A 12836-nucleotide genomic window follows, 5' to 3' on the forward strand; every position below is an offset into this window, starting at 1 on the left:
TGAATGATAGATAATCATATTAGATCTATTACGAACAATAAACTTTTCTGAAAAAAATAATTTCACTATCAAATATCTTTATCATTCAAAATGATAATTCACACGCTAACCACCCGTGAAGATGTCTACACACTTGAGAAATGCAGTACTCGATACACAGTGACGTAGCTAGAGGCACGTTAAAAAGATAAGTTTTATTTTAAGTCGGCAAGACAGCAACACAATACAAACATAAGCGCATGCGAGCTTTTGAACCGACTTTAAATAAAACTTATCTATTCTTAGTAGACAATAACCGTATATTTTCATTTCAATGCATGTGTCGATATGATTTTCTAGTGACGCGGAGCATTTTTATGCACGTCGTGGGGTTTTAGTGAGAACGCAAAAGACGCCAGATTAAACAGCAAGAACGTCACTGTGTGCTGACTTACGGGAATTCGTTTGAACAGCCTTTGATAACCTTTTCCGCGATTTACAGTATAACACCATTAGATCAACTGATGCAGTCGTTAGCGACAAGAGCACCGATGTGACGAAGTGATGTTTCATTGGAACTGCATATAAATTATTGATGGGCTGCTCAGGACAGTCGGAAATACTGCAACCGAAAACGTCGACTCAGTTCTTATCACGCTTAAGGCGTTAAAAGTGTCAACGCGATTGTTAACGTTCAAGTCCACATAAAGCAATCTCCACGCAGTTGTTCCATGCTCTAAAATAGTAAAAATGAAATGTAACCGCCGTGCAAGGGATCGCACATATAGGTCTACGGTCACCCGTAGCGTTCGGACAATTTTTCATTTCGTCCCATGTTGTTCTTTCATTGAAGTTATAATTATCGCACCATGTACTTTTTGCAATTGTTTATACACACTTTTAAAAAAAAACATCAATGACTATTTACACAATGAATAAAGTCACAGTTCGTACTTCATGAATCTATTTAATATTTACATGATTCTAACGATTGGTGAGTCCATTTTATAATGTACACTTAAGTAAATGAGGATGTCAGCAATCTCTACTTGACAAAAGATTCTTGACTCGAAATGTTCCTCCAATTTATCACAACTTCCGATCATCAAATTTTTTATCAAAATTCAAATTTTTTAACGCTGTGTGTTTCACGCTTACAAAAACAAGTATGAACTATTTTTCGAAAACCCGTGCGCTCGAGTTAGCAATTCGACCAATCATAAAAAAGTTGAAAGTGAACATCGCTCAACATTATTTTTAGAAAGGTATAGTGAGAACTTGTAAACAGAATTAACTTGCGTCATAAATTAAACATTTTAATTCAAGATTAAAATTAGCCAATTAACCTGTAAAATGACCAAAGGAATAATAGGAAGCACATACCATTTTTTCATACGGCGCCGGAGTCAGCCAGGAGCAAAAGACATAATATATTATAGTCACAGGAAAGTCATGATTCTCCCTTTGCTTTACAACAGACTTCTCATTTTTACCTTTTCGTATGCACAGACTATCAATATAAAAGATTTATTAATTGTGGTTTAGTATATATCACCACATGAATTTTTAAAATATTTTAAATATTAATTTTATTTCACTCTATTAAGTAAAGAAAGTTTATTTCGCGCTAGAATTTCGCTAGTAGAGTACTTCTTTACTCTATGTATAAATGAATGCTCAGAAGAAAATTTCTGATATTGGCCGCACCTTTTGTGCTCTAGTTCTTTTGCTTGATCTGAACGAAAGCATGCAAAAAACGGCAACAGTCCACAGTAATTATTGTGAGAAAGACTGACGCGTCTATACCATTGTGAGAATTGAGTAAGAAAAATAAAACACATCTTTTTACCGTTTATTTATAGTCATTGCACTATGAATCAAATCAAAACATCTAACAAAAACAGTAACAAAAGCCAGTCGACCTTTTACAGCTAGATTTAATAGACAAAACATCAGTCCCACTGGATTCATGTTATGAGTAAGAACAGAATCTTCATCAGTTTCAGTAACTTTACTAAAGTACTGATTATTTGTGCAGGATGCACATTTTATCTTTCAATTATTTCTGTCATCATAGCAACCTATTTTTTTTCTGATGAAAAAAAACACAAGGGAAAACTGGTAACGTGCATATTTACCAGTTTGCAATATATCCCCATACATTGCACTAAGTTACATCAACCTAGCTTACCTACTCTTTAAGTAATCACAGCATCCAGATTCTGGCTCAAAAAGGAAACAGGACAGACGAGGGGTAAAGCTATAGTAACCCTCTGGTTACTTGTACACTGGTAGGGTACTAACAAGAACCAAGCAACTGACTGCTTTTGTTTGACACACATTATAAACTTCTGGTTAAGAATCAGTGAACCTCTCACATCTACACATCTCCATGATATGCAAGATATATGAGCAGAGAAGCATGCAGCTGTGGTATGGCATAAATTTAAATCGGACTGCATGCATGAATGTTACAAACCAGTCCCAATTGTCATGCACAAACTGTTCCTGTAAACAGAATACCTGCAGTCCAAATGTGCTAACCATTAATAATTAATAGAAGATTAATAAACTTAACAAACATTTCTTTTTTTAATAACACATATTAATGATCAATAAAAAAACACATTAGACTTCATGATTTTAGGGACATCATTTTTTCTCTAACTGGAAATGTTTGTAGAATGTTTATCGAGGAAATATTTGTAATTCATGTGATTTAATTTGTAACATTATTGACAATATGTAGCTTATACTCAGCCTCCAGCAAAGTTGGAGCTTTCATAAACACTTGAACACTGAAGTGGAATTAACATGCCTGTGAATCTGATTTTGGAAGTTTTGACATTAAAATGTACCTATACATTCCCATAAGAACTTTTGCAGGAAACATCACTCCTCATAAAGTAGAACTATTTTTTTACTTCAAACACCTAAAAGCAGTTACAATTCAGCAAGAAAAAAGATGCCAAAACATTTTTTTTAAATATTTGTTTTTCTTAAAAATTAGGCAGAAATGTTGAACATAGACCACCTGGATAATAAATGATGAATGCTGAACTTTTACCCCATTAAAACAGATAAAGCTGTTGAAATAGAGGTTTTATTTTCTTAAGACAGTACATTTCTAATAAAACTTGTCAATTATTTACCTCAACCATAAAAGCTAGATTTGTATTATTTTTAATTAAATGTAAGTATAGTGAATAAATATGCTGAACAGTACTTTAGTTTCTCCAGTTCCATAGAAAATACAGATACAGTTTTGAAATATTTGTATTTGTACCAGTAGGTCATTTCGAGTCAGCAGTTAAGGCAACCTATAAAAATGTTACAGTAAATATACTATTTCAAGTTTGATATACTATCCTATTTAATAAACCTTATACAGCTTATATTTCAATAAACAAAAGTGTTGCTGAACATGAACTCATAAATACTCTGTCAAAATGCAGTTGATTCCTGTAAATATAAGTGGATTCCGTAAAATATATTAAGTGGATTCAGTTAAATATATTTGGATTCCGGTAAATTGTGTTGCTTAACCAAACACTGAATGTTAGGTTGATGCCAGAGAAGCAAGGAAGAATATTTTTAGCATACAGATTCTTCGCATTCTCATAGGACTGTTGATAGGTTAAGCACCAATTATGGCAAAAATACAGATTTTTTTTCAGAAATATAGGAACATGTCGGAAAGATAGGAGGAGTTTGAGGAGAAGGATTTTTATCAAATATACAGACTTATAGAAATATTGTTATCAGTTGACAGCCTGGTATTAGTAAGAAAATTATTTTAACATTCTAGATAGGCCAAACATTTCGGAAATGCTAAATACAATTCAAGTAAAAAATCTATCAGAAAACAAAGTTCAGCACATTTAGTCATCTTAACGATGCGACAGTCACTTCAACAATTAATAATTACAATTGTACATCAATGCCAGACATTTCTGGTAACACAATCACATACTAAAATCACATGGCATGAGAATAAAGCACACATTTTGCAACATATCACCACAGTTATAGAGGATTTCTGGAAATCTACACTTGAATGGAGTTCTTGAACATGATGATGCTGTTGAATATCTTCAATGCCGGGCCCAACTTGATGTTCATGATTTTAACAATGTCCGTTTGGGTGAGTAACAGAAATGCTTCACCGTCAATTTGCTGTAAAGAGAAAGAAATACAATTTAGGTAATTGAGCATCAGTTTACTTAAAGTCACACTGTTACATTGATTAACGTAAGTCACAAACTTGAACAAAGCAACTAATCTACTTAATCTTTTTGGTATATTTAGCGCTAACTAGTTGTTGTTTTTTTGTGGAAAATAATGTAACAGAAATAGAACACCAATCTGCAATTAAGGCTAACTATAGTAATATTCTAACATATTTTAATATTGATAATGTTCTATACAAGAGTAATCAAAATGCTTAAAACAATTTGAACAATTAACAGACTGACTATTTTGTTCTATGCACAAAATGTACCAACTTTAAATCCCGCTTATCTTGGGTAACTTCATAAATTGCAAACAAGGTGCGTTTATGAAGCACAATGCCCCCTACTGCGCTTTGAACCCACACAGCAGCTATTGAAGAGAATTTTTTTAAGTCCAAGGCACATGACTTTTTCAAAAACCAATGGACCAGAACAAAACTCACACTCTGTAAGTCATGTCAGTAGAAGCACATAACAAAAATCAGCTCAATATCTGAAAGCGTTACGTTAAAAGTCCAAGTACCATAACTTCGCCTAAAATTAATGGATGGGAACAAGATTTACACTTCATCTAAAGGTCATGAAGGTAGACCCACATACTAAAAATCAGCTCAATACAGTTGTTATAGAAAAAATGTCTTAAATCTAAGGTCCATTTCTTCTCACAAATCAATAGACTGGAACAAAGATCACACTTCATCAGTAGGTCATGTTGGTAGACTCGCATACCAAAAATTTGCTCAATATCTAAAAGCCTTGCGTAAAAACCCCTCTAGAAAACAGAATATCTGACGAACAGTGCGACCCTCCTGGAGGCATACAAAATTGTTTTGATAATACAGATTTTTCATTTTACTTTAACTCTTTGAAGAATTAGCATTTAAAATTTCTTCTATATGAACAGTCAAGATAATAATAACAACTTCTTTCAAAACAAAAGATTAAAATTACCACTTCACTGAACTGATTTAAAACAACCTCTTCTTTACAAAGTATACTTAAAATTACTCTCTTCATTGAAGATTTAGGATTAAAATTACCTCCTCTTTGAAGAGTTTAGCTTGCTCTTCGCAGCCAGGTAGTGTGTTAATGAAGGCAGCCACTTGCTCTATAGTCCACTTGTTGACATCGTTTCCACTGATGTTGGTCACCCCCGGCAGCAGCTTGCAGTGTTGTTCCCAGCACAATGGCACGTCTGGTTTCGGAGCAGAAATCATGGAGGATGAGAACACAGAGTTGTGGATACCTTGCCGCAGATTGTTTTCTGTGGAGGAGGGGAGAAAATATGAGCTTCACTCTGGCAAAACAGGGTCTATACAGTCTAATCTGGGACGACACTTTCCACTTTTATGTCTATTATTTAAGGTTGTTTTTTTTTTTGGGGGGGGGGGGGAATTCACCTAAGGCTGCCCCACAGCAAGGCTCCCTAGTAGATACTTGTTAATCAAGTATGAGTTGACCAGTTAACCAATTATTGGTTTGTATTTTAGTGGAAAATAATCTATCACAGGGATATTCATAGGCAACTCAATAAACTTCATTTCTTTGGAACACACTTAACTTTGTCAGACAGAAATACCTATGGATCTTTGTATGCATATCAGTAAATTTTGAGAAGAAAAGGTTCAAATGTGTAAAAAAATGACATTTATATCATGATTTAGATATATTTGTCAGATTGATCTTAAAACTGTCCACTGATTTACAGTTGTCTGCTCATTGTTGAATTTGAATGGAAAGTGTTTACACATTTTAAATGGCTCTACTTCTTGAGGGTATAACTACTTGTACATGTCACAGACTAAAGAATACATACACATATATATTCAGTTGAGTTTTAGTAGAAACCTATTTATTTAATTAAAATTAGCTTATTTAACCAACCACTTAAGTATGTTGGGTTCAATCCATGGGCAACGGGCTAACTAGGCATATCTAAATACGCTACGCCATCTCAACCTTAACAATACTCCTTAGGGAAAACTAATAGAAATTCCTCAAATAATAATACAATTCTTTAAGTCTCTTTCTGGTTTGAGTATACATATGTGTATTAAATATGTGTACTTAAATCTTTGAAATAAGTAAATATTGCTAAAAGGACACCTTTTGTAAGCAGAAAAAATAGATTTCACAAAGAAAATTGATCTAAAACATAAACTGAAGTACACATGATGTAAAGATTTCCTTAGGCCACAAAAAATTGAAGAGTCAGGAATTCATCAAGTGTTGCTTTATGGCTTCTTGACAGAAAGCGGCTTTCCTTTGATGACCTCAAACTGACAATAAATTGTCAATCAAGTTAGTCCATTCACGGTCAACAGATTTTCCAAGTTTAACCCCAAGTGGTCGCTAAATACAAGATTTACACGAAAATCAGCAGTCGCTGGTCTCATACGACAAAACTAAGACAAAAGTCACTTAAAACAATATAAAAATAGAGTGAAAACACTCAGGGGGAATTCAAAGTGGTTGCATATGTCAAAGATAGCTTTGTTCAAGAGGTCCCATCCACAAGATTGACTGTATGTGATGTTTTTGTTAAGGAATAAAAATATTTGTGAATACTGGGCCTGGTAAGGGAAAATGTTGAAAATGAGTTGAGTAAATGTTTGTCTACAGACCACATTCCATTTGTTGACGCTCTGAGGCCTGTTTCTGATCCTCCAAGGCCTGGTAATAACTCCTGAGAGGATACACAAAGAATGCTTGCACCTTTTCATGACAGAACATGTAATAGTTTTAATAAATGCATCAGTTCATTAGAATTATAATGAAAATTCACATTAGAGACATTGGCAATACGTAATCATTTCAAACTATTATGTGAAATAGTAGGTGTGAAAACTGTTTTGTATGTAATTATACAAGTATACCCCACTCACAATGTTGTTATCTTCAGAATGTTGTGAAAATGAACAAGAGCACTGAAAACAGGTGCCACGCTCGGCTGCAAAAGCTTGTCAGGATTTTTTTTTTTAAAGAGGCCACAGTGACCTTGACCTTTGACCCAACAAGAGATGTGTTCGTCAGAAACACAATGCCCCCTACTGCGCCACTTTGAAATAAAATGATATTGTCTAATCCAACCGGGGGGGGGGGGGGGGGGGGGGGGGGGGGGGGGTCTGTACACAGTCAAATATGACCAAGTCAGACATCACTGTCATCATGTATCTATGGACATAAGTCCACAGGTATGATATGAACAAAACTAACTAAGTACATGAAAGAAATGATAATTATATCATTTAAAAAACACTTTGACCAATCAATCATTTGAGTTATAAATAATCAAAATAATAAATATGTACAGTACAGTAACTGTGAAAAGAACTTCAATTCTTGGTAAGGAAATATATAATATGAGATTTATAATTATATAAATTACTTCCCTTCAAAATAATTGTCTCTAACAAATCTCTATTTTTAATAGCAAATAATTAAAAGCCACTACCGTGACTGTAGATTCACCACTCAAAATGTGCAGCTCAATGAGATACACATGCATGCTAAATATATAATGTGGCTATGTTCAATATTGAATAATTATCTCCCTTCAAAGATTATTACTTCCCTTAAATCTGTATTTTTTAACGTAGACCTTGAAGGATGACCTTGACGTTGACCTTTTGTCAGAAACACAATGCCGCCTACTGCGCCGCGTTGATTCATTTAACAAAAACATATACGTGGGCAGGTCAGATAATATGTCCATTTAAAGCTTATTACTTCCCTTGACTTTTTTTTTCGACCCTAGACCTTGAAGGATGATGTTCACCTTGAACTTTTATAACTCAAAATGTGCAGCTCCATGAGATACACATGCATGCCAAATATCAAGGTGCTATCTTCAATATTTAAAAAGTTATGGCCAATGTTAAGGTTTTAGCACGACGCCTACGGCGGACGGCGAGCTGGCTATGACAATAGCTCGGGTTTTCTCCGAAAACAGCCGAGCTAAAAATTGGACCTTGGGGTGCAGGCATCTTTGACTGAACCCATTTTTGGCATTTTTTTGACAAACTTTGCAAAAATTCACAGTGCAAATTAAAAACCGGAACCACATACTAAACCTTTGAGATTTTAAATATTATATTGCTATTTGTGTCTACATAAATAATTTGACCCCTGGGTGAGGCAATTACTGACAGAATCCCATGGTGATTCCAGTGTACACCGCTTTACTTTGTAACAGGAAATTACTTAAGAAACATCATTACAATCATTACGCTGTATAATTATCTACATAATTTAACAAACTGATAAACATACTTTGGCTTCCTGCCCCTCTTTTCAGTTTTCATATGTGGAGATTTAACAGTTACTTTGTAGCCACTGCAAAATAAATATTAATCACAGGTTAGAATACATTTATTGTTAAAATTTCTGCTAAGTATCTGTTTGTTAAGTTTCAGTCTACTTACAGCAATACATTTTTAATTACAAATGAAACACATATATGGGAGAGATGGAAGAATGGGTAGAAAAGGGCCCATCTAAATGCTAAAGCTGTGAAAGTTTGAGCATGATCCACCGAGTTTTTAAACAGGGTTTCAAGACATACATACATAGGTATGGACAAATTCAAAACTAAATGCCTCCCAGTCTCTTGCTGCATGAAAAAATGCATCAAGTGCGATAACAAGCTTGAAGTTGACAACACGAAATACTAAACATTACATCCGAAATAGACTACCAAACATAGCTTGACTACCATACATAGCTCAACCATAACACTTCATGTTCAGGTGAGCTAAACATTTGCAATAACTTAAGTTTTGCACTAAAAACACACACACACAAACAGAACAATTATACGGATATTAAATAGAATGTGGAGCACATACAAATTAATCTGACCTACCTACCCTATTTTTCTAGATTGTGTGGAAACAAATCACTTAGTTTTTTCAACTTAAAGGCATCCTACATGAACACATAATTGAAGTGTTGTCTTAATGATCAAACAAATAATGTAAGTTAACTGCTAAGTGGTTCACACTACAGCCACCGCAGTATATGTTATAGACAGTTTAAATCCTGTATAAAACCTTCATTTGAATATATAACAAGAGATGTGTTTGTCAGAAACACAATGCCCCCTATTGCGCCGCTTTAAATTAAATTTCAATAAATCATTTGGCAGGTTCAGAAATTATCTCCCTTTTAAAGCTTATTACTTCCCTTGGATTGTATTTTTTACTTTTGGATCCTTAAAGGATGACCTTGACTTTTCACCACTCAAAATGTGCAGCTTCATGAGATACACATGCATGCCAAATATCAAGTTGCTATCTTCAATATTCAAAAAGCTATGACCAAGCTTTAATGAAGGGTAAAGTTTTAGGAAAAAAACAATGTTATTTGACCTTTGACCTTGAAGGATGACCTTGACCTTGACTTTTCACCATTTTAAATGTGCAGCTCCATGGGATACACATGAATGCCAAATATGAAGTTGCTATCATCAATATTGCAAAAGTTATCAAACTTTAACCAAGGTTAAAGTTTTGGGACAGAATGACAGACAGACCAAAAACAATATACCCCCTCTTCTTTGAAGAAGCGGGCATAAAAATAGCTACAAAAATATGTTTTTTGACCTTTCATCACTCAAAATGTGCAGCTCCATGAGAGATGCACATGCATGCCAAATATCAAGTTGCTATCTTCAATATTACAAAAGTTATGTCCAATGTTAAAGTTTGACGCAAACAAACCAACAAACAAACAGACAGGGTAAAAACAATATGTCCCCAAGTATGGATTGGGGGACATAAAAAGTATATTTTGATAACCCAAATCAATGGTTGAGCATGAAACCAGTGTAGCTGATATAAAACTGTAAAGCAGATGTACCTGTTTCACACTCAACCCTCTTAACCCTTTGCATGCTGGGAAATTTGTCGTCTGCTAAAATGTCTTCTGCTGAATTTCTAAAATTAGCATTTTCTTCGATTTTTTTTCAAAGAATACTATCAAAATAGCAAACAGTTTGGATCCTGATGAGACGCCACGTTCTGTGGCGTCTCATCTGGATCCAAAATGTTTGCAAAGGCCTTCAAAATTCGGTTCCAGCACTGAAAGGGTTAAGAATCTAGAGCATTTGAGCCTCACCCTGTCTCTGGTGAGCCTGTGAGGTCATGTGGCCTGGAAATGGAGGTCATATCCTCTTTCCCTGGGGTTCCCAGTCTGTCGCTGACTGAAACCTCCTTGTGCATGTTCAGCTCAGAATACGGGCAGCCAAATGTGCTACATGATAAATAGGCATAGGGACTTAATTAATGTGCATTAAGTGTAGTCCCAAGATAAGCCTTGCAGTCCGGACAGGCCAATCAGGGACGGCACCGCTCATATGTTCTTGTTTTTTATGGAAGAAGAAAGCATTACTTCACTTTGCTGTTTATTGTGATATCATTTTGCATCTGTTTGTGTGACTTCCAACCATTTAAGACAATAAATGGAATAACTATCCCATATTAATTTTGGAAGCTATCAGAAACAATGCTTGATTTATCAAAACAGGATCTTTCCAATCCAGTCTACAAATTTCAGAAAACTATTACATTTTCAACAAATATTTACTGAAGTCAAAGTTACATAAAACACACTCATATGCAATACATATCTTCAGCAGCAAGAGTTTAATATTTTGATTAAAATTTTCATGATAACTTTACTATCAAGTATAACACGCATCTACCTATTATAACATATTTTGGATACAAAAGTGTTCTTATAATCCTAAGATTATGGTGCTTATTTCTTACCTATGGTGCCCGGAGTACTTTGGTCCCTTGATATGACCGATGCCTTTACAGCCAGAGGTAGGGCAGATGCCAGGGCCGGAGTTCACAACTAGGTCACTGGGAGCTATTGAAGTCAGAACAAATTATTTACTACAGTACGTGACTTGAAGACTGCTGTCATAGTGCACCTACTGGTTATATTTTGACACAAAAGTGTTTTTTTGTAAACATGTATCATGCCTACCTATCTGCAGCCAAGTCATCACTATGTGCATTTGTTAACATATTTTTTTATGAAAGGTATGCCTCCTGAGACCTTGAATTTGTATTTCATGATCTAAACAGTCATATTATAGGCATCTTCCTCCTCTGAAGACTAATTCACATGATACAAGTGCCCTCTAGATATAATCAGGAACCAAAACTGTATAAAAACTGATAAATAGTGTTTATTGATGGGAGCAGAAATAAAAGATTATTTGAAGGGTGAAGCTAGTATCCTTATTGCTAGCTTTACTTCCATTAAGTTTCATGTTGGAATCTTTGATAGTATCTGAGATATAGAACTCTAAAGTTAAAGCATACAAAAAACAACAAATCGCAATATTATTCAAGAAAGTATAGGGTTAAGGCTCATGTTAAAATATTATATACTATAATAGTTACAGCTCTGAAAATTCTGGGACTGACGGAAAGACAATGCCAAAACCAAATATCTCCACCTTTGGCGTAGGAGAATGACTTGTTCTACACAGAAAATGTAGGGTCAAAAGTCTGACTCCACAGAATACATACTGATGGGAGGCACAAGAGGATGTCCAGTTTTGGCACACCAGCCTGGTGGGTGTATATCAGGCGAGTCGTCCTCCAGCCAATAGTCATACTGGTCCGCCCAGCCGTCAAAGTGGATCTTCACCTGGAACTCGTCCGTCTCTGTCACCGTGGCGACCCTCACCAGCAACGGGTTGCGCTTGTCTACCACCTCCACCTTCATGCCTGCCTCAAACGCTACAGGCTGTCTCTAGAGGAAATACAGAATAGGAATTTCAGCGTTATCTTTTTTTTAAATAGTTGTTTCTATAGCAACATAACACAAAAAATGGAATTTCAGTTCTATCTTATCTCATATGCAGATTTGACAATCACGATAAGAGTGATCATTTGTCTGCATCATGTGACACACAATGGATACGATTTACAGTGATATTTGTAGCACTTCGAAACAGTAATTTATTTTGGACGGTCGTATGTTTGGACATATAAATCTAAGGTTTAAAAATCAAATATTCGATTATATTTGAATAAAAAAGGAGTTGTAATGTCATACAAATATTTTTACATCACATTACATCTGCTATTAAAAACATTGATAACAATTTTAGTTTTGATTGTAAAACATTTATACTGGGATCAGTTGGTAGCCAATTTGAAAAGTATAACGTTTCATGTCTCGAAATATAACGCTTTATTTATAACTGTAGACGTAAAATGGTAACCCCTACAATTCATGGTCTCGGAAGTAGCTGCAAAATAGCCTCTGCAGTTATACAAAACATGCATTTAGCCAATAGTTATAAAAGTTCGTGGGAATTGGTCGAATCTCTTTGTAATACTAATTTACCATCATAATTATTAGTATTTTTGTGTTGTATTTTTATAGAATTGGCATACATTATTGTAACATGACTGATTGTACTGTAATTCAATTTATTACTTTTCCAGAGATGTTTGTATTTAACTGTACAATGCATATTGGCGAATAAATAAATAAATGGAAAAAAAAACAAAACACAAACAAACAAGAGGCCCCAAATGGCCCTGGGTCGCTCACCTGAGAGACTTAGATGGAAAGAAACAAAGATTAAAACTCTTCAGC

The 12836-nt window shown here is 34.8% G+C and overlaps 1 protein-coding gene across 3 annotated transcripts in view; it reads right to left on the minus strand.

The window, feature by feature from the left end:
* Window positions 1-1817: 1817 nt before the first annotated feature.
* LOC127844401 (uncharacterized) overlaps window positions 1818-12836 on the minus strand; it is a 53042-nt gene continuing 42023 nt past the window's right edge. For all 3 annotated transcript variants that reach the window (XM_052374546.1, XM_052374547.1, XM_052374548.1), the window contains exons 11-17: window positions 11756-11981; window positions 10982-11084; window positions 10329-10463; window positions 8484-8546; window positions 6836-6897; window positions 5252-5475; window positions 1818-4155 (exon numbers count right to left, since the gene is read on the minus strand). In XM_052374546.1, coding sequence (XP_052230506.1) covers window positions 4027-4155; window positions 5252-5475; window positions 6836-6897; window positions 8484-8546; window positions 10329-10463; window positions 10982-11084; window positions 11756-11981 — 942 coding nt within the window. In that variant the 3' untranslated portion in view covers window positions 1818-4026. The remainder of the gene's footprint in view (window positions 4156-5251; window positions 5476-6835; window positions 6898-8483; window positions 8547-10328; window positions 10464-10981; window positions 11085-11755; window positions 11982-12836) is intronic.

This window comes from Dreissena polymorpha, chromosome 9, assembly GCF_020536995.1.
Source record: "Dreissena polymorpha isolate Duluth1 chromosome 9, UMN_Dpol_1.0, whole genome shotgun sequence".
Classification (NCBI taxonomy): Eukaryota; Metazoa; Mollusca; class Bivalvia; order Myida; family Dreissenidae; genus Dreissena; species Dreissena polymorpha.